The sequence below is a fragment of the Muscardinus avellanarius genome (assembly GCF_963383645.1).
Source record: "Muscardinus avellanarius genome assembly, chromosome: 12".
NCBI classification, from domain to species: domain Eukaryota; kingdom Metazoa; phylum Chordata; class Mammalia; order Rodentia; family Gliridae; genus Muscardinus; species Muscardinus avellanarius.
Window position 1 is genome coordinate 4368102 of NC_137798.1, and position 25344 is coordinate 4393445.

At 42.1% G+C, this 25344-nt stretch overlaps 1 protein-coding gene across 3 annotated transcripts in view; it reads left to right on the forward strand.

Moving 5' to 3' along the window:
* Positions 1–4151: 4151 nt before the first annotated feature.
* The window catches only part of BUB1B (BUB1 mitotic checkpoint serine/threonine kinase B), a gene marked incomplete at its 3' end in the record, with an annotated part of 61473 nt that continues 40280 nt past the window's right edge, over positions 4152–25344 (forward strand). For 2 of the 3 annotated variants that reach the window (XM_080707963.1, XM_080707964.1), the window contains exons 1-7: positions 4152–4297; positions 6403–6462; positions 8040–8184; positions 10998–11194; positions 20010–20179; positions 22053–22264; positions 22431–22522. In XM_080707963.1, the coding sequence (XP_080564089.1) occupies positions 4158–4297; positions 6403–6462; positions 8040–8184; positions 10998–11194; positions 20010–20179; positions 22053–22264; positions 22431–22522 (1016 nt within the window). In that variant the 5' untranslated portion in view covers positions 4152–4157. The remainder of the gene's footprint in view (positions 4298–6402; positions 6463–8039; positions 8185–10997; positions 11195–20009; positions 20180–22052; positions 22265–22430; positions 22523–25344) is intronic. The other variant, XM_080707965.1, reaches the window with a different exon arrangement.

Below are 25344 nucleotides of genomic sequence, written 5' to 3' on the forward strand. Positions count from 1 at the left end.
AGATTGAAACTAGGGGCATTCTAGCTCTGAGCTGTACCCCCAGTCCTATTTTATTTTATTTTATTTTTATTTTTTCTTTTGGTGGTACTGGGAGTAGAACCCAGAGGCTTACTTCCTCCAGGCGACACTCCCAGACCTATTTTTTTTTATATTTTATTTGGAAACAGGGTCTCACTAAGTTGCTGAGAGCCTCACTAAGTAGCTGAGGCTGGCTTCAAACCTATGTGATCCTCCTGTCTCAGCCTCCCAAGCACAGGGATTACAAGCGTGCGCCACCACGCCTGGCTCGTCCTATTTTATTTTGATAAAGGGTCTTGCCAAGTTGCCACATGCTGGATTTGAACCTGTGATCTTCCTGTCTCAGCCTCCCAAGTACTGAGATTATAAGCATGTGCCAGTGTGCCCAGTTCCCAGGTGTCTGTCTGTCTGTCTGTCTGTCTGTCTGTCTGTCTCTCTCTCTCTCTCTCTCTCTCTCTCTCTCTCACTGGAGATTGAACCCAGAAGCATTTTATCTCTGACCTAGATTCCCAGTCCTATTTTATTTGGAAACAGAGTCTTGCTAATTTGCTGACGATCTCAACAAGTTGCTGAGCCTGGCTTTAAACATGCAATATTCCTGTTTCCCCCTCCCAAGTACTGCGATTATAGGCATGTCCCACCACGCCCAGCATCCCAGTTCTTTTTATTTTGAGATAGGATTTAGCTAATTTGTCCGGGCTGGCCTTGAACTTGTGATTCCTCTTACTCAGATCCTCTCCAGTCATTGGTATTACAGGCAAGTGCCACCAAGCTAGACAAAATCCAGCTTTCTTAAATTCAAGGGTTGAGCAGTAAACAGCGGAATTAGAGCATCCTGAGAACCCTGAACTCATGTGAGATTTTGAGACAGACATCAGGGCATGACTGCTGCCTGGCCGGCACCCCAGAAAGTCAAGCCAAGTGCATGTACTCAAAGACATGTCCCTACACACAAAATAAAGAAATTCAGGTGTTTATAAAGGGCTGCTAACTTGATTCAACTAACATCTGTCGGGTGCTGTGGTGCATGCCTGTAATGCCAGTGCTTGGGAGGCTGAGACAAGAGGATCTCAGCTTCGGGGTCAGCCTCAGCAATTACCTAGCCCCTCATCAATCTAGCGAGACCCTATATTCAAAATTAAAAAAAAAAATAAAAATAGGACTAGGGGGTGTGTCTCGGAGGTAGAACGGCCCTGAGCTCAATGCCCAGTACCCCCAAAATACTCATATTATAGCCGAGATACAAATAGCACCTGCAGAAAATTCATAATCATAATATTTACACCTGCTGCAACTGGGCGGCCATAGACTCCGGGAACTACAACTCCCGTGATGCATCGCGACCGCGAGGACTAAAGCCGGAAGCAACTACAAGCCCCAGAATGCCTTGGGAGAGAGGCGCCAGGAGGAGGGCGTGGCCACGCCGTACGCGCGGGACCGTTAAATTTGAAACTTGGTGGCCGGGATTGAGGGCGTGAGATGGCGGGTGTGTGAGCGAGGGTGTTGAGTGCTTTTGCGCCGGGGCGCCCCCAGATTCCTTCGGTAGCCCTCAGGGCGGGCTGCGGGAGGAAGCTCGGACGTCTGCGGTCCTTAGGAAAGGCAGAGGAGGGCCCGGAGCGGTCCGCAGGATGGCGAGGAAGGAAGGGACGCCCCGGAGGTAGGTGCTGGCGAGGGGCCGCGGCGGCGAGGCGGGGGCGCGGGCCGCGGGGCTCCCCCCGCCGGGGACGCGAGCGTGGGTGAAGCCCGGCCCGGGCGCGGGAGGCCCTGCGGAGGCCCGAGGCCGTGGGCAGAGCCGGGAGCCCCGCGCGCGCTGCGTTTGTACCCCAGCCCTTTGACCTTGGACACGTCTTCTGCGTGGAAAATGCTGATTTTAATGCCCCCCTCCCCTACGGGGTTGGGGGAGGATTCAAAGTATTTGTAAATTAACAGCTTCCAAATAAGTGCTCGGCTGATGCTAGGGGTTATCGTGACGCTAATAGAGTGGAGATCTAAAAAGCCCTTCTCTGCACATTTGTTCCTTTTTCTTACAGTAAAAAACAAAAACAACAAAAAACAGTAGTTCTTCGAAGTTGGAATTAAATATGAATTTTTACTATAGAATCCACAGGACCTACAATTTTCATTGTAAAATCCATAGTACGCCTTGTCACCAGCTCATTCATGCAATAAATGTTTATTTCCCACCAACTAAGCACTGGATAGAGCCAATAACAAAAGAAACAAAAATCTCAACCCTCATGAAATATAAATTCCGGGGAGAGAAGAAACTGGAAGAAGACAGACAAGTTAAAAATCAGGTGGTCAGTACTAAAAAAAAAATAATAAAGCCCAGGAGGATAAGGGAGTGTTGGGGATGGAGGTTGTCCTGTTTTCCATAGGTTTGAACAGAGGCCTCCCTGAGGTCTGTTACTTGGGTCCTGACTTGGAGGAAACTCAAGAACTACTCGCATGTATCTGGGAGAAGTACAAAGGCCCCAGGTGAGGTTGAGGGAGGAAGCTGCCACGCTGCCTGTCCAAGGCCAGTGTCACCGGGGCACAGCAAACCAGCGGAGAAGGAAATCAAGCAAAACAAGGTGAATCTGAGCATTGGTGGCACATGTAAGAAATCCCAGTACTTTAGAGGCTGAGACGGGATGGCAGGTTTGAGGCCAGCCTCAGCAACTTAGTGAGGCCCTGTTTCGAAATAAAAAATAAAATAGGGCTGGGAGTGTAGCTTAGAGATAAAGAATATAGCGCTGCTTTCAGTCTCTGGTAACGCACACACACAAAGGTGAATTTGCAAGCATTGTAGATTTTACTCTATAATTTTTTACTTTATAATTGAAAACCATTGGATTTTACTCTATAATTGAAAATTATTGGGAAGTTTGTTTTTTTTTTACTGGAGATTGAACCCATAGGGGTTCTACTACTGAGGTACATCCCAAGCCCTATTTATTTATTTACTTTGAGACAGGATCTTGTTAACTTGCTAAGGCTGGCCACAAACTCGTGATCCTTCTGCCTCAGCTTCCCGAGTACTGGAGATTATAGGCATGTGCCACCATGCCAGGCTCATTGGAAGGTTTTGAGCAAAGCAGAGGCACATCTTACTTGAGTTGAAATGGGACATTTTAACTGCAATGTTGAATAGACTAAGGGCAGAAAAGGATGGAAGCAGGGAGACCAATAAAGACCTTATTGAAATAGTCCAGGTAAGAGAAAAGTGTGGCTTGAGCTGAAAACAGTGGAGATGTGGAAACGTGCTTGATTTCAGGGTTTATTCTGCAGGTAGAGCCAACAGGATTGGCCGACAGGTTATGAGAGGGGCACCAAGGTCAGCCTAAGATTTTTGGCTTGAGCAATTGGAAGAATAGAATTACCACTTATTTGAGATGAGGGATGACTGTAAGAGGAGCAGGTTCTGGGAGGAAAGGAAGAGATAGTTGTTTGGGGACATTAAACTGAGAGAGTATAATCACTTTTAATCACTTTTTTTTTTTTTTTTTCCCCAGTACTAAGGATTGGACAGGGGCTCTCTACCTCTGTGCTATATTTCCAAGCACTTTTTTTTTTTTTTTTTTTTTTTTTGGTGGTACTTGGGATGGAACCCAGGGGCATTCTTCCTCTAAGCTATACCCTGACTGATTTTTTATTCTTTATTTTGAAACAGGGTCTTGCTAAGTTGTGGAAGGCCTCACTAAGTAGCTAAGGCTGGTCATGAGCTGAATCCTCCTGTCTCAGCCTCCCAAGTACTGGTGTTACAAGCAGGCGCCACCACGCCTGGCTGCACCTTTTGTTTTTTAAGACAGGGTCTTGTTAAGTTGCCCAAGCTGGCCTCAAACTTGCAGTCCTTCTGCCTCAGCCTCCAGAGTAGCTGGGATTACAGATGTGCACGATTGCACCAGGCTTTATATTTTATTTGTATAGTATTGCCCTCAAACCCTTGGCTAATTTTCAGTAGGCAATACACAGCCATAAACTTGGAATCAAATGACAGGCCAGAAGCTTAGGAGAATAATACTACTACTAATATGCCAGCCTACTGTATTCAGTCCAAAGATTGTAAATAGTTACATATCTCTGTTTGTATCTATATTATCTAGTACTGTAATAAATCAGTGTTGAGATCAGACTTTTGTTTCCTTCCCAGTGAAGCCATGTCCCTGGAGGGAGATGAATGGGAGCTGAGTAAAGAAAATGTCCAACCCTTAAGGCAGGGGAGGATCATGTCCACACTTCAGGGAGCGCTGGCACAGCAGGAGTCTGCCTGTAACACTGCTCTTCAGCAGCAGAAAAGGTGTGTGGAATGGCTTGGGCTCCTCTGTTGTCCTTCATCCCCAGCCGTGCTAGATGGCATGGGTATGGATCCGTGCAGGATGGCGCAGGAGTATTCAGAACGGAGTGGTTTGATAATCTGTTCCCCACCAGCTTTCTCTATCCAGAGCGTTCCAAAAACTATCAAGAGGAGAGCTATAGATTTATTTGATTGTGGAGGGCAAAACTTTTTTTTTTTTGGTACTGGAAATTGAACCCAGGGCATTCTACCTCTAAGCTACACTTCTACTCTTTTTTATTTTTAATATTTATTTATTTATTTATTTATTTATTTATTTATTTTTGCGGGTCTGGGGATGGAACCCAGGGGCATTCGACCTCCGAGCTACACCTCCTGCCCTATTTTTTATCCTTTATTTTGAAACAGGGTCTCACTAAGTTGCAGAGGGCCTCACTCAGTAGCTGAGGCTGTCCATGAACTGTGATCCTCCGGTCTCAGCCTCCCGAATGTTGGGATTACAAGCGTGCGCCACCATGCCTGGCTTTGCTCAGACTTTTAAGTGTACTGTTTATCTTTTTGTATGTGGTACTGGGTATTGCAAGTGGCCTTTTTCTACCTCTGAGCTACATCCCCAGCCCTATTTTATTTTATTTTATTTTATTTTATTTTATTTTTTGGTGGTACTGGGGGTGGAACCCAGAGGCTTTCTACCTCCGGGCTATACTCCCAGACGTTTTTTATATTTTATTTGGAAATAGGGTCTCACTAAGTTGCTGAGAGCCTCACTAAATAGAGAAGGCTTCGAACCCGTGTGATCCTCCTGTCTCAGCTTCCCAAGTGCGGGGATTATAAGTGTGTGTGCCACCACGCCCGGCTCCCCAGCCCCATTTTAATTAATTAATAAGTTAATTTTTTGTGGCACTGGGGATTGAACCCAGGGGTATTCTACTTCTGAGCTATACCTACCCAGTCTTTTTTATGTTTAGTTTTGAAACAAGGTCTTGCTGGGTTGTTGAGAGTCTCACTACTTGCTGAGGCTGCCCTCAAACCTGTGATCTCCTGTCTCAGCCTCTCAAGTACTAGGATCAGAAGTGTATGCCACATGCCCTATTTATTTTTTATTTTGCATCAGGGTTGTGTTAGGTTGCTGACAGACTCACTAAGTTACAGAGGCTGGCCTTAAATCTGACCTCCTAACTCCCAAGTACTGGGATTATAGGCACGTACCACCACACTGTCTACTGTTTTCCTCCTTTTTTTGTGATACTGGAGATTTAAACCAGGGCTATGCTACCTCTGAGCTACACCTCTAGCTCTTTTCTGTTGTTGTTTTGTTTGAAACAGGGTCTCTAGGTTGCTGCGAGTCTTGTTTTGTTGCTGAGGCTGTCCTCAGACCCTAGACCTTCCTGTCTCGGCCTTCCAATACTGGGATTACAGGTGCGCCGCCATGCCTGGCTTTGCTTTTCTTTATGTTGTCCTGAAATTTGTTTCTTTAATTTCTTTTCATTTACTTTTTTACTTTTTTTTGGTAGTTCTGGGAATTGAATCCAGGGGCGTTCTACCACTGAGCTGTATCCCCTGCCCCTTTTTATTTTGAAATAGGGTCTCACTAAGATGCCCAGGTTGGGCTGGAACAACTTCTTCTTTTTTGCTTTTTTTTTTTTTTTTTTTTTTTTGGTGGTACTGGAAGCCCTTCTACCTCCAGGATACACTCCCACACCTATTTTTTAACTTTTTTATGTGGAAACAGGGTCTCTTACGCCAGCGAGGCTGGCTCCGAACCAGCGCGATCCTCCTGTCTCCTCCTCCAAAGTGCGGAGATTACAAGCGTGTGCCACCGCGCCCTGCGTGGGCTGGAACTTCTGATCCTTCTACCTCAGCTTCCTGAGTTGCTTAAAGATATATAGTAACATGCCAAGCTTATTTTTCTAAGTTTCTACATAACTTGTCTCTCTTGTTACCAGTCAGAATATTAATTATTTCTATTCTTTTTCTTTCTGGTTAATCCTCAAACTCTGGTACAGTTATTTACATTAATATTAACTACTTAATAAAGAGTTACATGGTACTTGTTCACTGGCAGTTAAGTATGTTGTATATGCTAACATATTCTGTTTACATTTCAGGGCATTTGAATCTGAAATTCGATTTTACGCTGGAAATGATCCTCTGGATGTTTGGGATAGGTGGGTTTTATAACTTAAGGGGAACTGAAAAATTAGCAGATGAGTCCTTATGGCCATGTTTCTCGTACTCTGGGATATAAGGAGTGATATCTCAGAGTAGAAAGTGGTGTTTTAGGGGCCATGTTTCTTGTACTCTGGGATATAAGGAGTGATATCTCAGAGTAGAAAGTGGTGTTTTAGGGGCACAGATCCAGAATAGACATAGTGGTCTTGCTGGTTTTTTTTTTTTTGGTGGTACTGGGGTTTCTGGAAACCCTCTACCTCTGGGCTACACTCCCAGACCTATTTTATATTTTTACTTGGAAACAGGGTCTCTTAAGCCAGCGAGGCTGGCTTCGAACTTGCACGATCCTCCTGTTTCTGCCTCCCAAGTGCGGGAATTACAAGCGTGTGCCACCACGCCCGGCTTGCTGAGGTGTTTTTTTTTTTCTACACTCCCAGACCTCTTTTTACATTTATTTGGAAACTGGGTCTCACTAAATTGCTGAGAGCCTCACCAAGTAGCTGAGGCTGGCCTCAAACCTATGCGATCCTCATATCTCGGCCTCTCAAGTGCTGTGATACAAGCGTGTTCCACCACGTCTGGCTGATTTTTTTAAATTTTGGTACTGGGGATTGAACCCAGGGGCATTCTACCTTTGAACTATACCCCTAGTCCTTTTTAAATTTTTTGTTTTGAAGCAGGGTCTCGCTGGGTCGCTGAGGCTGACCTCAAACATACGATCCTTCCTGTTTCAACTCCCCAGGTACCAGAATTACAGGCATGCATCACCATAGCCACTAGGAATTATTTTTCTTTTAATAGTGCTGAGGAGAAAACCCAGGACCTTGTACATGTTGGTCAATTGCTACATTCCCAGCCCCACTGAGGTGTCTAAGATTGAAGAGTCTGTAGCATGTAGCTTTGAGTATACTTTTCTGTCGCTAGCCCCAGCATTACCCAGAAGTACATGTTAGAGACAGGATGGAAAAATTTGAGAGAATCAGGCTTAGGATACATCACTGAGGACTTCTAAAGAAACGTGTGTCTGTCTGTTTGTGTGTTTTACTGGGTATTGAACCCAGGGCCATACAGCCTCCCAGCTCCACTCCCAGCCCTTTTTATTTTTGGTGGTACTGGTGGTAGAACCCAGAAGCTTTCTACCTCCAGGCTATACTCCCAGACCTATTTTTTATATTTTATTTGGAAACAGGGTCTCACTAAGTGAATGAGAGCCTCACTACGTAGCTAAGGCTGGCTTCAAACCTGTGCGATCCTCCTGTCTCAGCCTCCCAAGCGTGGGGATTACAAGTGTGCGCCACCACGCCCAGCTCCCAGTCCTATTTTATTTTTATTTTAAAACCAGGTCTCACTAGTTGATGAGAGTCTTACTCTTTGCTGAAGCTGTCCTTGAATTGCAATCCTCCTGTCTCTGTCTTCCAAGTACTGGGATTACAGGTGAGCACCGCCATACCTGGCTAGAAACATACTTTTAACATATTAGGTATTTCTGCTTAAAGAAATCCAAAATGGGTCTTGGAGCAAGACCAGAAGCATTCTTGCAACTTAAAATATGTTCTTTTATATTCCCATTCAGGTATATTAACTGGACAGAGCAGAACTATCCTCAAGGGGGAAAGGAGAGTAATATGTCAACATTATTAGAAAGAGCTGTAGAAGCACTGCAAGGAGAAAAACGCTATTATAGTGATCCCCGGTTCCTCAATCTCTGGCTTAAATTGGTAAGTCTTTCTCCAGTGCCACCTGAATTTGCAATATTAAACCAAGAGGTTTCCTTGAGAGGTATCTAACATATAAAACTGGGAAAGCCCGAGCACTTAGCAGACAGTCAGCATTTAACAGATACCCAGGGCTGGTTAAATTGGTTAAAGACGGGCTGAGATTTGCATACAGAGGCTTTGCACCCCTGTGATTCTGACCATGAGCGCTGTATGGTTGTCTATTCTAAACATAACTGGGCCATGCAACTGTACTAGAGAAGGGTGTGCAGGACCAACACTTCAGAGTATAATTATTTGGGGAAAAGCTTCCTGAGTGATTCTGGTATTCCTTCCTCTCTTTGGTAAGAATCATCACCATAAAAAAGTGATGTTTCGTATTTATTGGTCTTTGGGCCTCTTTCAGTTGTGATGTAGGTCGGTGATGAGTGCTCGCTAGCTTATGTGAGGCCCAGGGCTCAACCCCAACACTGCAAATAAATAACTACGTTCATAGATACATCCACACGTACAGACAAATCAAGCATAGTCTAGATCAGCGCTGCCAAGTGAGCAATGGAACAGTAGACTTGAATATAAGTACACATGTTGAGAGAATTGGAAACTTTGACAACAGTTTGACATTGGTAGGACATCTATGTGCATTGTTTGTTAGTGACCTTTATTTTTTATTACATTTTGCAAAAGTTTCAGTGCCCAGGGTAATGAAATCCTTTAAACACACACACATGCACACATACACACTCTAAAACTGGCCCTTCACCACCCTTGGTCTAGACAGTCATCAGGTTCAAATTATCAGCCCGCGAATGATCAGCAAAGGCCTGGGCTTTGTACGAGGCCAGCAGGGCATTTATTAAGCCACTTTGCCTTTTCTTTCACTGTGCAGTGGTCAAGAGGAGTGCTAGATGCATTCCTCACACTATTCTTTTGCTTTGCAGAAAGATTTCTCCTCCAGTTAGTTATTTTATAAGTATTCCTATAACATAACTAAGAAAAATTGTTCCTAGAAAGTCAGTATTTTTAGTTAAAGATGAAAATATCTTTAGTTGGCCTATTTAGAGGTTGTCAAAAACAGATTTAGCTAACTTTTGAATCTTCGTTTAACTATGTAGTTCTTTTTTTTTTTTGTGGTACTGAGAATGGAACCCACACGCCTTTTACTTTTGAGCTACATCCCCCGCCCTATTTTATTTTTTATTTAAAAACAAGGTCTCACTAAGTTGCAGAGGGCCTCGCTAAGTTGCTGAAGCTAGCTGTGAACCTGTCTCAGGAGGATCACAAGTTTATAGCCAGCCTCAAATAAAAAAATAGGGCTGGGGTGTAGAATGCACCTGTGTTCAATCCCAAGTACTACAAAAAAGAAAAAAAAGTTTAAAAAAGTATCTAATTAGAGCCCGGCGTGGTGCCTGCGCTTGGGAGGCTGAGACAGGAGGATCACGCAGGTTCGAAGCCAGCCTCAGCTGGCTTAAGAGACCCTGTCTCCAAATAAAATATAAACTAGGTCTGGGAGTGTAGCCCAGAGGTAGAGGGCCCCTGGGTTCCATCCCCAGTACCATCAAAAAAAAAAAAGTAATTAGAATGCAGAAATGCCTTTTTTGTTTTTTAAGTGTAGTACTGGGGATTGAACCCAGAGCCTCATGCTTGCTAGGTAAGCCCTCTGCCCCTGAGCTACATCCCAAGCTCTTTACAAGTTTGAGCCAGGTGAAGTGGCACCTACCCGTATCCCTAGTTCTTGGAAGGTTGAAACAGGAGAACCAGAGGTTCAAGGCCAGCTTTAGCAACACAATGAGACCAGCAACTTAGCAAGACTCTTTCAAAATATACACATAAAAGTGAAAAGGGCCGGGGTAGAGCTTGGAGTTAGAATGCTTTGGGGTTCAAACCCTAGAAGAGTAAATAGCAGCATAGAAAAATTCATAATGAACCAGGCGTGGTGGCGCACGTTTATAATGCCAGCATTCGTGAGGCTGAGATAGGAGGATCGCAGTTCTTGAACAGCCTCAGCTACTTAGTGAGGGCCTTTGCAACTCAATGAGACTCTGTTTAAAAAAAAAAAAGAGTAAAAAATAGGGCTTGAGGGTATAGCTCGGGGGTAGAATGCCCCTGGGTTCCAGCCCCGGTATTGCAAAAAAAAAAAAGTCATGGTGCATATCTTAATTGCTATGTGTACCTAACTGCCAGGCTTGGGTAGTAGTTAAAGTAGTTAAAGTACAGGTAAAATTGTTTAGCTTGGCTTTCAAGACCTGTCACAGCCTTTTCCTCAGGACTCTTCTATCTTTTCTCTACTCCTACATACTTTAGTCTTTTCTTTTTCTTTTTTTTTGGAGGGGGGGCTGCTGGGGATGGAACCCAGAGGCTTTCTACCTTCGGGCTACACTCCTAGACCTATTTTGTATTTTTTATTTGGAAACAGGGTCTCACTAAGTTGCTGAGAGCCTCACTAAGTAGCTGAGGCTGGCTTCGAACCTGCGCGATCCTCCTGTCTCAGCCTCCCAAGCGCGGGGATTACAAGCGTGCGCCACCACGCCCGGCTTCCTTTAGTCTTTTTATCTTTGCTTATACTGTTTTCTCTGGTTGGAATGCCCTTCTCATTCTAGGTCTGATGACAGTCCTTCCGGGCCATGCTCAAATGTTAACCCTCTGAAGCCTTTTATCTTTCACTTTTAGCCTTTCACTTTTGTCTCCTTTTTGGGGTTCTCCTGATCACATGATATTGTAATAGATATATTTTCTTCAATATAGGAATTGCATATAGTGTTTCTGGTGACCGTTTGGCACAGATTGGTAAACTGAGCATTTTTTCTCTGCTCCAGGGGCATCTATGCAGCGAACCTTTGGACATGTACAGTTACTTACACAACCACGGGATCGGCATTTCCCTCGCTCAGTTCTATATCTCATGGGCTGAAGAGTATGAAGCTAGAGAGAACTTTAAGAGAGCAGATTCAGTATTTCAGGAAGGGATTCAACGGAAGGCTGAACCGCTGGAGAAACTGCAGTCCCAGCACCGGTAATTGTTTCTCTAGTGCTGTTTTAATTCTTGTTTAAATTAAGGGATAAATGGTCTTTTGCATTTGAATAAAATATTCTATCATGTATTGGCAATCAATTTAAATTTACTTAGTTACTATTCAGGGTGGTTTTGTTTTTTTGTGTGTGTGGTTTTTTTTTTGTATTGCGGATTAAACCCAGGGGCAGTCTACCTCCAAGGCATACTCCCAGACCTGCTTTTTCTTTTTCTTTTTCTTTTGAAACAGGGCTTTGCTAGGTTGAGGAGAGTCTCCCTACTTGCTGAGACTGTCCTCAAATCTGTGATCCTCCAGTCTCAGCCTCCCAAGTAGTGGATAGAACCTAGAGGCTTTCTACCTCTGGGCTATACTCCCAGACCTGTTTTATATTTTATTTGGAAACAGGGTCTCACTAAGTAGCTGAGGCTGGCTTCGAACCTGTGCGATCCTCCTCTTTCAGCCTCCCAAGTGTGTGGATTACAAGCGTGCGCCACCACACCTGGCGCTATTCAGTTTTTAAAAAGATTATTATTAACTATTATATAGTAAAATCCATTCTTTGGTATACCATTCTGAGTTTTCCAAATGATGAACTGTCACCATGATCAAGAAAAACAGATTAGTTCCATACCTCATAAAGGACTCATGCTTGCTGTCCCTTTGTAACGAATACACACCTTCCTGAGCCCCAGGAGACACTGTCAATTCACTAGCCCTACAGTTTTGATCTTTCTAGAATGTCATATAAATGGAGTCACATAGTATGTAGCCCTTTGAGTCTTGCTTCTTTGATTTATAATAATATTTTTAAGTTATAAGAATTCTTTTTTTTAAGCCAGGCATGGTGACACGCTTGTAATCCCGATATTTGGGAGGCTGAGACAGGAGGATCACAGGTTTGTGGCCAGCCGTGGCTACTTAGTGAGGCCCTCTGTAACTTAGTGAGACCCTGTTTCAAACTAAAGAATAAAAATAGAGCTGGGGGTGTAGCTCAGAGGTAGAATGCTCCTGGGTTCAATCCCCAGAACTACAAATATAGTTCCTTTTTTTTTTTTTTTTTTTTTTTAAGAACTGGGACTTGAACTCAGGGGCATTTTGCCTCTGAGATACAACATTCCCTTACCCTTTTATTTTTGAAACAGGATCTAGCTACATTGCTGAAGCTAGCCTTCAAACCTATGATCCTCCTGCCTTAGCTTTACATGTGCATGCCACTTCCCCTGGCAAGGCTGTGTGTGTGTTGGGGGGGGGGGTACTGGGGATTGAACCCAGGGGCATTCTACCTCCAAGCTACACCCTCAAGTCCTATTTTTTATTCTTTATTTTGAAACAGGGTCTTACTAGGTTTTGAAGGGTCTCACTAAGCAATTGAGGTAGGCTGCAAACCCACGATCCTCCTATCAGCCTCCCAGTTACTGGGATTACAAGTGTGTGCCACCACACCTGGCAAAGCTCTTTTTTTTTTTTTTTTAATGTTTTTTTCTAATGCCTTTTTTAAGATTAGCACTGGCGCCTTTGTGAAAAATCAGTTTATTATGTTTTTGTATGTTTAGTTTTGTGACTTTATTTTGTCCTCTTAATCTAAAGTGTCTATTCATCAATGCATACCACATTATCTAGACTACTGTAGTTTTGTAGAAATCAAGGAAAAGGAACTTAGTTCTTATTTGTATTTCTTCTAGTTCCTTAGACTTTCTATATACATTTTTGTTGGAGTTATTTTGTTTTATTTTGTTTGATGGTGCTGGAGATTGAAGCCAAGGCCTCACACATGCTGTACACTACTGAGCTGTATCTCCAGCTCTGTATAATTTTGAATCAGCTTTCTGGGATTTTGATTAGGATTGCACATGAACCTAGTATACTTTTCCACTTAATTTAGATCTGATTTCTTTTAGTGAGCTTTAGTAGATTTTGTCTTTTAAAGGAATTGGTCCTGAAGGGGGTCTGGGGGTCTTCGGGACCAATGAAGGGGGGTCGGCGCAGGAAAGACCCAAGGCCAGCCGTCGGAGATTAGCAAGCAAGCAAGCAAGCAAGCAAGAGCTTTATTAAGACAGCCCAGCTCCCTTTCATATCAGGCAGCTGGGAGGAGGGGGATTCCGCTCACAGCGGAAGATCACACAAAGTATGGGGCGTTTACTGATTGGGTGGCTCATACCCCAGTGAGTGTGTTTTCAGGGGCCTGGCTGTTGGGCATCCCATGGCCCCTTTGGCTGGCTATGAGGTAGTCGGCACAATCCGGAAGAGAAGCCAAAGAGGCGCCATCTTTGGCATGACTGGGCGGCTCATCCTACAGGTCCATTTCATCCAAGTTGATGAGTTTATGGACACAGAGTTGTTTATAATGTTCATTTATTATCCTTTAAGTGTCTGCAGGTTATGTGACATACCCGCCTTCATTTCTGCTACTGGTGACTTGTGTCTTCTCTTCTTCTCTCTGCCCAGAACTTGATCAGCTTTATTGATTGTCAGAACACACGCTTTTGGATGTTTCTCTTTCTCATTATCTGTTCCTATTTTTATTTCTGCTCTTTAGTTTTTCCTTTCTGCTTGCTTGATGCAACTTTTTCTTTTTTCTAGTTTAAGGAAAAGCTAGGATCACCATCTTTTTCTCATGTAAGCATTTAGTGCTCAAAATTTCCTTCTCAACTTCGCTTTAGCTGCATCTCCCAAGTTTTGATACGTTATAGTTTCATTTTCATTTAGTTCAAGTGTTTTCTACTTGCTTTTGTGTCTTCCTTTTGACCCATTGGTTATTTATGAGTGTGTTATTTAATTAGGAAAAGTTTTTGGATTTTTTCAGATATTACCTTGTTACTGATTTTTATTTAATTTCATATGGTCAGAAAACACAATTTGTATGATTTTTCAGTTCTTTTCAATTTATTATGGTTTGTTTTATCTCCATGAATATGGTCTATCTTACTAAATGTTCCATACACTTGAAAATTTTGTTTGAATTCTGAATGTTTGGAGTGCAATGTTCTGTAAATGTCATTTAGATCAAGTTGATTTGTAATCTTTCTGATCTTTTGTATCTTTGCTGATTTCCTCTCTACTTACTTGTTCTATCCATCACAGAGGAGTTTTGAAGTCTCATTAATTGTAATTTTTGTCTATTTCTTTTTTCTGAGATTATATATATATATATATATATATATATATATATATATGGGGTAAGGTGCTCTACCTCCAAGCTACACCCCCAGCCCTTTATTCATTTATGTATTTATTTTTATTTTACATAAGCAAAAGAAAAGGACATTATTCCTGTAAGCTGCTGAGATTTCATATTGTATTTGTTATTTCAGCATGGCTTAGCCTCGTTTTTTTCTTACATGTTTTATTGGAACCCAGAGGCATTCTACATCTGAGCCACACCCTCCTCCCTGTTTTATTTTTTTGTTTTGAAACAGGGTCTTGCTAGGTGGCTGATAGTCTTGGGACATTGTTGAGGATGTCCTCAAACCTGCAATCCTTCTGTCTCAGCTTCCCAGTACTGGGATTACAGGCATGTGCCACTGCACCCGGCTCTGCTTAATATATTTTGAAGTTCTGTTGTTAGGTGCAAACACATTTAGAGTTGACCTTTTTATCATTGTATAGTGTCCTGCTTAATCTTTATCGTACACCTTTGTTCTGAAGTCTACTTACTCTGGTATTTATTTATTTATTTATTTATTTATTTATTTATTTATGTTTGTGGTACTGAGGATTGAACCAAGGGACATTCTACCCTGACTCTATTTTTAATTTTTTGTTCTTTATTTTTGAAACAAGTCTCACTAAGTTGTGGAGGGCCTCACTACATAGCTGAGGCTGGTCACAAACCTGCAATCCTCTGCCTCAGCCTCCCAAGTACTAGGATTACAAGTGTGCACTACTATGCCTGGCTCATTCTGATATTTAACACAGCCATTCCAAAGCTGGAGGTTTAGCCCAGTGCTCAAACATATGCTTAGCATGCACAGGGCCAGAGTTCAATTCCCACTGCCAAAACAAAAAATTAAAAATAAAACCCAGCTGAGTATGGTGGTGCATGCCTGTAGTCTCAGTGCTTGGGAGGCTGAGACAGGAGGATCGGAGGTCCTCGTACAGCCTCAGCACCTTGGCAAGACTCTCAGTGGCCTGGTGAGACCTTGTTTCAAAATAAAAATAAAATAGGGGTGGGTACAGCTCAGGAGTCAAATGGCTCTGGGTTCAATCCCCGTTTTATTTTTAACTTTTTAAAATACAGATCTAGAGTTGTGTAACCGTCACCATGATCTAATTTTATAACGTTTTGGGGGCACTCCAGGGGTTGAACTCAGCTAGGCAGGTACTCATCCACTGAGCTACATCCCCAGCACCTGAGCATTTTAATGCCCCAGATGAACCCTTTACCCATCAGTTGTCACTCCCCATTCTTACTCTTAGTTTTCACTCATCTACTTTGTGTATATGGATTGTCTATTCAGAACATTTCACATAAGTGGAATCCTGAAATACAGTTATTTGACTGGCCCTTTCACTTGGCATATTTTCAAGGTTCACCATAGATGAACAGAGTTGTGGCATGTATCAGTACTTCATTCTTTTGATTGCTGAGTGATGTTTCATTGTATGGGTATATTATATTGTGTGTGTCCATTTAGGCAAATATGCATTTAGTTTGTTTTTACTTTTAGTGTATTATGAAAGAATATTGCTGTGAACATTTGTGTTATACGTGTTTATGTGGCTTTCCTTATACTTTTTATTTTTTTTATTTTTTTTTAGTACTGGGGCTTGAAGCCAGGGGCATTCTACCTCCAAGCTGCATCCCAGCCCTATTTTTTATTCTTTATTTTGAAACAGGTCTCACTAAGTTGCCGAGAGCCTCACTAAGTAGCTGAGGCTGTCCGCAAACCGCAATCCTCCAGTCTCAGCCTCCCGAATGCTGGGATTACACCCCGGGTGTATGTTTATTTATTTTTTTAATCTCAAAATACATCTACTTTCTCTTTTTATCATTTTTCTTCAGTCTCAAGAACCTGCTTTTTCCATTTATCTAGAGTCTATTTAGAGTGGTCTGTTTTCTTCATCTGAGAATGTCTTCACATCATCTTCATTCCTGAAGAATATATTCACTGGATGTAGAAGTCTGGGTCAGCATTTATTTTCTTTCAGTACTTTAAAGATGTTCTTCCATTGTCTTCTGGCCTTCATAGTTTCTGTCTCTGTTGGTGGTGGTGGGTTTCGTTTTGTTTTCTTTTGTTTGCAGTTTTGGGATTAGACCCAGGGACTTCTGGCTTCTATGGTTTGTGAATAGAAATTTATAGTCATCTAAGTAATGCCTCCCTTATATGTATCATATTGGTTTTATTTTTGGTTTTCATCAGTTTGATTGTGATATGTCTATGTGTTTCCTTTTGCTTTTTGTTTTTTTTTTTGTTTTTTGTTTTTTTTTTTTTTTTTTTTTTGGTGGTACTGGGGTTCCTGGAAGCCCTTCTACCTCCGGGCTACACTCCCAGACCTATTTTTACATTTTTATTTGGAAACAGGGTCTCCTAAGCCAGCGCGCGGGGCTGGCTTCGAACCTGCGCGATCCTCCTGTTTCTGTCTCCCAAGCGCGGGGATTACAAGCGTGCGCCACCACGCCCGGCTTCCTTTTGCATTTAATCTGCTTAGATTTCTCTGGGCCTTTTGAATTTGTAAATATATGCCTTTCACAAAATTTGTCAAATTTTCAGCCTTTATTTGTTTATTTATTTTTGTGTGGTACTGGGGATTGAACCCAGGAACATTTTACTTTTATTTGCTGTACTGGGGATAGAATCCAGGGGCATTCTACCACCAAGCTATACCCCTAGCCCTATTTTTTTATTCTTTATTTTAAAACAGGGTCTCACTGAGTTGCAAAGGGCCTCAGTAAGTAGCTGAGGCTGTGCGCAAACCCTGATCCTCCTGTCTCGGCCTCTCAAATACTGGAATTACAAGTGTGCTCCACCATTCTGGGCTGTAAATTTTATTTTTGAAACAGGATCTAACTAGGTTGATGAGCATCTCACTACTTGCTGTGGCTGTCCTGAAACCTGTGATCCTCCTGTCTCAGCCTCCCAAGTACTGGGATTACTAGGTGTGTGCTACCACACATGGCTTAGCCTTTATTATTAAAATAAAAATATTTTTTTTGGTGTGGGAGTATTGGGGATTGAACCTAGGAGCATTATATCTCTGAACTATACCTCTAGCCTTATTTTTTATTTTGAAACAAGGTCTGGCTAGATGACTTACTGTGTGTTGCTATCCTCAAATTTGCAATTCTTCTGTTCCAACTTCCCCACGTACGAGGATTTCAGGCATATACCACTACACCTGGCTCTTTTTTTTTGGTGGTACTGGGGTTTCTGGAAGCCTTTCTATCTCCGGGCTACACTCCCAGACCTATTTTATTTTTGGAAACAGGGTCTCTTAAGCCAGCTTGGCTGGCTTAGAACCTGCGCAATCCTCCTGTCTCCGCCTCCCAAGCGCGGTGATTACAAGCGTGTGCCACCACGCCTGGCTTACCTGGCTCTTTTTTATAGTTTGTGTTCATTTTGAGGATTTTCTGTCTTTACATTTATTTCAAAATTTTTTACCTTTATCTCATGGAGCATAGTCATGGTGGCAGCTTCAAAATCTCTGAAAACACCAACATATGGGTCTTCTCAATGTTGGCATTTGTTATTTCTCTTTCCCTTTGAGTATTGGTCACATTTCCCTGGTTCTTTGTTATTTGTGTTATATAATTATGGATTATATCCCGGACATTTATTTATTCTGATACTACATTGTGAGATTCTGAATCCTGTTGGTTATTATTCTCTGGATGAGAGAGAATGATGTCTCAGTAGGCAACCAAACTTCAGATCCCAAAAGTTATTTCTGCTGAAGTTAATGGTGCACATTTGTAATCCCAGTATTTGGGAGGCTGAGATAGGAGGATTGCAGTTTTGAGCCCAGATTCAGTAACTTAATAAGATAATTAGCACCTTAGCAAGACCCTGCTTCAAAATAAAAAAAGGGCTGGGGTATAGCCTGGAGGTAGAATGCCCCTGGGTTAAATCCCCAGTACAATAAAAAAAGAAAAAATATATATTTCTTGCACTATATCAGTGGTGGTTCTAATATCAGTTCAGATCTCAGGACCTTTATTAGTTAGGGTGCTTTGGGTCTGTCCCATTCCTGTCCTGCTCAGGAGTTAGTGTGAGACTTGGGTAGTGGTTATATCAGTGTCCAGTTCTCAAAGCCTTCTCTGTGCGTGCACAGTTCGGGTATGAGCTCAGGGTTTGCGCCAGTTTACACAGTTAGGAAATCCCTTTCTGCTTATTCCTCTCCAGTCTTCTTCCTATACATTTTGGTCCTCAGGATCCCTTTTTCCATTCCTCTAGCCAGGCAGATGGAGTTTCTGTAGGAGTTTTAGATTCCCACACCACCGTTGCAACAGTGCAAAACCACAAGAGAAAACAGAAGGGAAAAAACAGGAAACAACCCTGCGTAGGTTGTGTCTTTAAGTTTTGATTCCTTTCCACAGTCCACTTACTTCTGTTTACTTTTCAGAGTCCTCAGTTACTTGTTCTTGCTGTGTGTTGTCTGAAGTTTTAAATTCTAATCATTGTGAAAGAGAGAGATTATAGTAGGCTCACTTCATCCTAGCTGGCACCTACAGTCTATTCAGTTTTTAAAACCTTTCTGATAATACTAAAACTGGCAGTAGCACAAGATGTTTAATTTTTAAATTTCTGCCAACTATACTAAAGTAAAATGTCATGTTGTATGCAACTTTATTTTATTTTATTTTATTTTATTTTATTTTATTTTATTTTGGTGGTACTGGGGTTCCTGGAAGCCCTTCTATCTCCGGGCTACACTCCCAGACCTATTTTTACATTTATATTTGGAAACAGGGTCTCCTAAGCCAGCGCGCGCGGCTGGCTTCGAACCTGCACGATCCTCCTGTCTCTGCCTCCCAAGCGCGGGGATGACAAGCGTGCGCCACCACGCCCAGCCAACTTTATTTTATATGAGTGAGAAAAACCTGTGTGTGCAGAGAGGAGACCCTGAGAAATAGAGGTGGAGGGTTGTGAGCAAATGGTGGGTCAGGTGAAGAGTGTATGGGTGCTCACTTACTCTTTCATCTACTCTGGAATTGTATTTATTTATTTTTGGTACTGGGGGTTGAGCCAAGGGCATTTTACCTTTGAACTACACCTCTAGCCCCTTTTATTTATTTTTTAAGATTAATGTATGTGAGTTGGGCGTGGTGGCGCACGCTTGTAATCCCAGCATTTGGGAGGCTGAGACCGGAGGATCGTGGCTTGCAGACAGCCTCAGCTACTTAGTGAGGTCCTTTGCAACTCAGTGAGACCCTGTTTCAAAATAAAGCATAAAAAATAGGGCAGGGGGTGTAGCTCAGAGGTCGAATGCCCCTGGGTTCCATCCCCAGACCCCCCCCCCTCAAAAAAAATTAATGTGTGTGTGTTGTTGTTGTTGTGTGTTGTACTGGGGATTTAACCCAGGGGCGTTTACCCCTGAGCTACATTCCCATCCTTATTTTCATATTTTTTATTTAGAAACAGGGTCTCACTAAGTTGTTGAAGCTGGCCTGTTTCAGCCTCCAAGTACTGGAATTACAGAGGTGTACCACTACATCTGGCACCTCTCTTTATTCCTGAGAGAATATAAGCACTTTCTTTGGGGGTATTTCTATATTCCTCAGTTTATTTATTTTTTGTTTGTTTCAGCAACTGGAAATTTTGAGTTTGTCAAGCAGTAGTCAAGTCAACCAAAAATTAATTGTCCACTCTCTTACTTTAGACAATTCCAAGCTCGAGTATCACGACAGACTTTTTTGGCACTTGGGAAAGAAGAAGAGGAAGAAGGTTTTGGATCTTCTGTGCCACAGCGAAGCACACTAGCCGAACTAAAGAGCAAAGGGAAAAAGACAGCAAGAGCTCCAATCAGTCGTGTAGGAGGTGCTCTCAAAGGTAAGTTTGTTAAATGTTATTTTGGAAAGCCCTAGTCTCTTGTGGTAGGCAAATTATGTAAGAATATAAATGCTTAAATACACATGTGGACACTGCCCTAGTTTTCTGAGTACTGGGTAGCAAAAAGAAGGAAATTCAAAAGAGAGTTAATATCATAGTGTACAATAAAACCAAAAGGTATCAACATTTTTGTGTAATATGAAAGACCTGATATTTAGAAGGTATCATTTTCTGAGTAAGAGTCATTAGCTGAAAGAAGATAAGTAGTAATATATCAGGTTTTGTCAAAGCTTACATGCACCAAACCCTGAGTGATATTAAAATTTGGTTAAGAATCCCGTCTTTAGCTTTTAGGCAAGAAATGAAAAATTTTCTCTCCCAATTAACAATGACTATTTTAGAGCAGTTGTAGGTTCACAGCATAATCGACCAGAAAATACTAAGAATAATAAGCTTTCACTAAATTTATAGCAATCAGATATGCAGCACAGACTGGATTTTGGTTTTTTGCCCCTTCCTTCATACCAGCTTCTTAATAATCAGAAGGTTGGTGGGAGATGTAAGAATTGGAGTGTGGGGTGCATAGTACTTGATGATATTTCTTCAAGCTCATGCTAAGGCTTAAAGTAATAACCCGCCTCACAACAGAGAAGAAACACATGAGCAGGTCTTGTGTCTTTAGTTCTGGTTTATCTGGTGTATTTCCACTAAGAGAAAACTTAAAGCCGAAAAGTAAAGCCCTCAGTTAGTTTCTGATAAAACTAGACAGCGATAAAATGGTGACTCAGAAAGATAGTTTTTTTTTGTTTGTTTTTGTTTTTAGTAGTACAAGGGTCTGAACTCAGGGCACTTTGTCTCAGAGCCACATCTCAGTACTTTTTCCTTTTTGTTCCGAGGCAGGGTCTTGATAAGTTGCCGAGGCTGGCCTTGCACTTGTGATCCTCCTGCCTCAGCCTCCCAATAGCTGAGATCATAGGTATGTGCTAGCACATCTCACTAAAATTTTCTGTTTTTGAGCCGGGCTTGGTCACGCACACCTTGTAATCCCAGCATTTGGGAGGCCGAGACAGGAGGATCGCAGTTCAAGGACAGCCCCAGCTCTTTGCAACTCAGTGAGACCCTGTTTCAAAATAAAGAATAAAATTATAGGGCTGGGGGTATAGGTCAAAGGTAGAATGCCCCTTGGGTTCCATCCCCAGTACTGCCAAAAGAAAAGAATGTTTTTCTATTTTTGGAATTCTATGAAGAAAAGATTAGAGGTTGTAGGAATAAAGGAAAAGAAGCAGGAGAATAAATAGCAAGGACAAAATGGATTAAAATGTTATTAATTTGACTTATTAAGGTTTCATGATTATTATTTATTTAATATTTTTATTTTTTGGTGCTGAGAACTGAACCCAGGGGCATTCTACCTCTGAGCTACACTCCCAGCACTACTTCTTTATTTTTATTTTGAAACAATCGTACTAGGTTGATGAACTCTCACTATGTGCTGAGAATGTCCTTGAGCCTGGGATTCTCCCGTCTCAGCCTCCCAGGTACTGGGATTACAAATGTGCGCCACCATACCTAAAATAATTATCTTTTAAAAATCTACTTTAGACAGACATGGTGGTGCACACCTATATTCCCAGTATTTGTGAGGCTGAGGCAGGAGGATTGCAGGTTTGAGGCCAGCTTTAGCAACTTAGCGAGACCCTGTTGTTTCAAAATATAAATCAGAGGAAGAATGCCTCTGGGTTCAATCTGTAGTACACTCCTCCTTTCATGGTAGTAGAATATTTTCTTTGATTTAGGGAAGAATAGGTATACCTTAATTCTCTCTAAGTTAATAACTAAAGATTTACATGAAATTTAATGTATTCTTTTCTAGCTCCAAGCCAGAACAGAGGACTCCACACTTTAGTTCCCCAGCAAATGCAGGGTAATTGCAGGATTGCTGTTTTTGATGAAAACGCTGGTCAGACTTCCGGAGCAGAGTCCAAGCCTACAGTCCAGCCATGGATGGCACCCCCTGTCCCCAGGGCCAAGGAGAACGAGCTGCACGCAGGCCCTTGGAACACAGGCAGGCCACTGGAGTGCCGGGTGAGGACTGGCAGGTCAGACGCGTCTGCCAATGTGACGTGGACTTTAGGTTCAGAGTAGAGGGATATTTAGAGTCTCTGTTCCTCTTGAATATTTCGGCCGGGTCTGCATGTGCGGTGGAAGAATGTGAATCCGTGGTAATTTTCGTTCTATCCTCTGTCTCCAGCCTCCTGGCAGTACAGCTTCTGTGACAGCTGTACCCCCTCTGCTTCCCAGTTTCACTCCATACGTGGAAGAGACTGCACAGCAGCCAGTTATGTGAGTTTGATTCCAGACACTTGGAGGTGGGAAGTATGACGGGCGGGCAGAGGCTCCTATCAGGCCCCCAAAGGCATTCTGTTCGTTGGGATGAAAGTAGCCAAAATTTTACGTATACATTAGGACTAAAAGCTCATTTGTTAATATTTTTGTTAGGGAATAAACAGCAATTAGGTTGATATTTACATTGTTAGAACCAAAATAATCACTTTTTTTTTTTGCAGTGCTGGGGATTGAACCTAGGGGCATTTTACCTCTGAGCTACACCCTCAGCCCTAGTTTTTATTTTTTATTTTGAGTCAGGGTCTCACTAAGTTGTGAAGGGCCCCATTAACGGAGGCTGGCCATGAACCTGTGATCCTCCTGTCTCAGCCTCCCAGGTACTGGGATTACAAGCCTGTGCCACCACACCTGGCTACATAATCACTAATTTAGGTGAGATGTTCTGTTTTCGTTATTGACAGTAATTAGGAGTTACGATGTTGTTCTTATTCTGCTTTTTCCTTCTGAATATCTTTTTTTCTCCTTCTTAACCCTTAGAGTTTCTGCTTATAAGAAGTATAGTAGGTGGTAGATACATAAGCCATTTTAAGATTTAGTCTAAGCCAGGTGTGGTGGCACAGGCCTGTAATCTCAGTACTTGAGAGGCTGATACAGAAGGATTCTAGGTTTAAGATCAACCTCAGCCACTTAGCAAGACTCTCAAAACCTAGTAAGACCCTGTTTCAAACAAAAAGGGGCTGGGGATGTAGCTTGGAGGTAGAATGCCCCTGGCTTCCATCCTCAGTGCATACATGTATACACACATGCACTGATTAATCTTATACATACTTACTATTGCTTTTTTGTTTTTTTATGGTAGTGGTACTGGGGAATAAACCCAGGGGCATTCTACCTCTCAGTTACACTGCCAGCCCTATTTTATTTTTTTATTTTGAAACAGGGTCTTGCCAAATTATTGTACTGTGGCCTCACAGTTGCTAAGTTCTAATACTAGGTTCAGTTCTGGCTGGTAATGGAAGAGTTTCCTTAAGAGTTTATCTTAATTCTAGGTACCCTACGAGTGTACAAGTAAACAAGGTTTTGGCTGATTCCACACCGTAATCCCAGTACTTGGGAGGCTGAGACGAGAGAATTCACAGGCTCGGGACCAGCAACCTAGCGAGGCCTTAACATAGAGAGACTCTTTCAAAATAAAATCAGGCTGAGGGTGTAGCTCAAAGCTAAAATGCCTCTGTTCAGTCCCCATCATCCCCGCCCCCTCCCACACACACCCAGAGAAATAAGAATCAGAAAAAAAATTTGGTAAGAGCTAAGGACATGGGAAATGATTCTTAAGAAATTTTCCTGAGTCCTTACAGAAATCGATGACATACATTTATGGATGTTTAGTTTTTCTTTTTCTTTTTTTTTTTTTTTTTTTTGGTGGTACTGGGGTTCCTGGAAGCCCTTCTACCTCCAGGTTACACTCTCAGACCTATTTTATACTTTTTTATTTGGAAACAGGGTTTCTTAAGCTAGCGTGGCTTCGAACCTGCGTGATCCTCCTGTCTCCACCTCCTAAGCGCGGGGATTACAAGCACGTGCCACCATGCCCGGCGATGTTTAGTTTTTCTAATGTTTCAAGTCCCTTTGTAGAAACCTGAATTATGTCAAAATTAATATGGTATAGAAGATGTATTTTATATAAATTCTTTTTCTTGAGGAACTTATTTGACCATTTTATTTAGGTTTTGATGTTCTTTATGATTTGTATTAAACAGATGAAGAAATTCAACTCAATCTGCAAGAGTGATTGCAAATATTTTCCCCTGGTTTGTCACTTGTCTTTTTCCCTTCTCTAGTCACTATTATAAATGTATTTTTTGGGTGTGTTTTTTTTTTTTTTTTTTTTTTTTTTTTTTTTTGCTGTGTGTATATCTTCTTGGTGAGGTCTGATCAGACTTCTTTATTTTAAATTTATTCTGAATTATTGTTTATAGTGTGGGGATTGAACCCAGGGCATTCTATGTCTTGAGTTATACCCCCAGCTCTTTTCTTAAAGTCAATTTTATCTTGAAATAAGATCTCGTAAAGTTGATGAGAGTCTGAGTTGTTGAGGACGCCTTTGAAAGTGTGATTCTTATGTCTCAGCCTCCCACGGTATTGCAGGTGTGTGCCATTGGGCTATTGCGTATTTTATTCTTTATGATGCTGGTGAAAATAGTTATTTTTTTAAATTTTATTTTCGGATTGTTCATGGTAAGCATGTAAAATGGACATCTTGTCTTGTTCCTGCACTTAGAAAGCATCCAGGTTTTGGTTCTGTTTCAGTATTAGGGATTTAACGCAGAGCGGAGCACATGTTACATAAGCACTCGACCACTGGCTACATCCCCAGTCCTTGATTTCATGTTAGTTGCAGACAGAGTCTTGCTAAGTTACCCACAGGGGCCTAAAACTTGTAATTTTCCTGCCCATTGATATATCCCTAACTCTAATTCTTTTGGATGCCAAACTTTGAAAAATGACCATATTGCATTGGTTAAATTCTTTACCTGCTCTACTTATTGGGTTTTAAAAAATATGTTTTTGAGTCAGGTGTGGTGATGCACACTTGTAATCCCAGCATTAGGGAGGCTGAGACAGTAGGATCGTGATTTGCAGACAGCTTCACCTACTTAGTAAAGCCCTCAAAATAAAGATCTTCAAAATAAAGATGGTACTGGGAGCCGGGCGTGGTGGTGCACACTTGTAATCCCCGCGGTTAGGAGGTGGAGACAGGAGGATCGCGCAGGTTCGAAGCCAGCCATGCTGGCTTAAGAGACCCTGTTTCCACATTA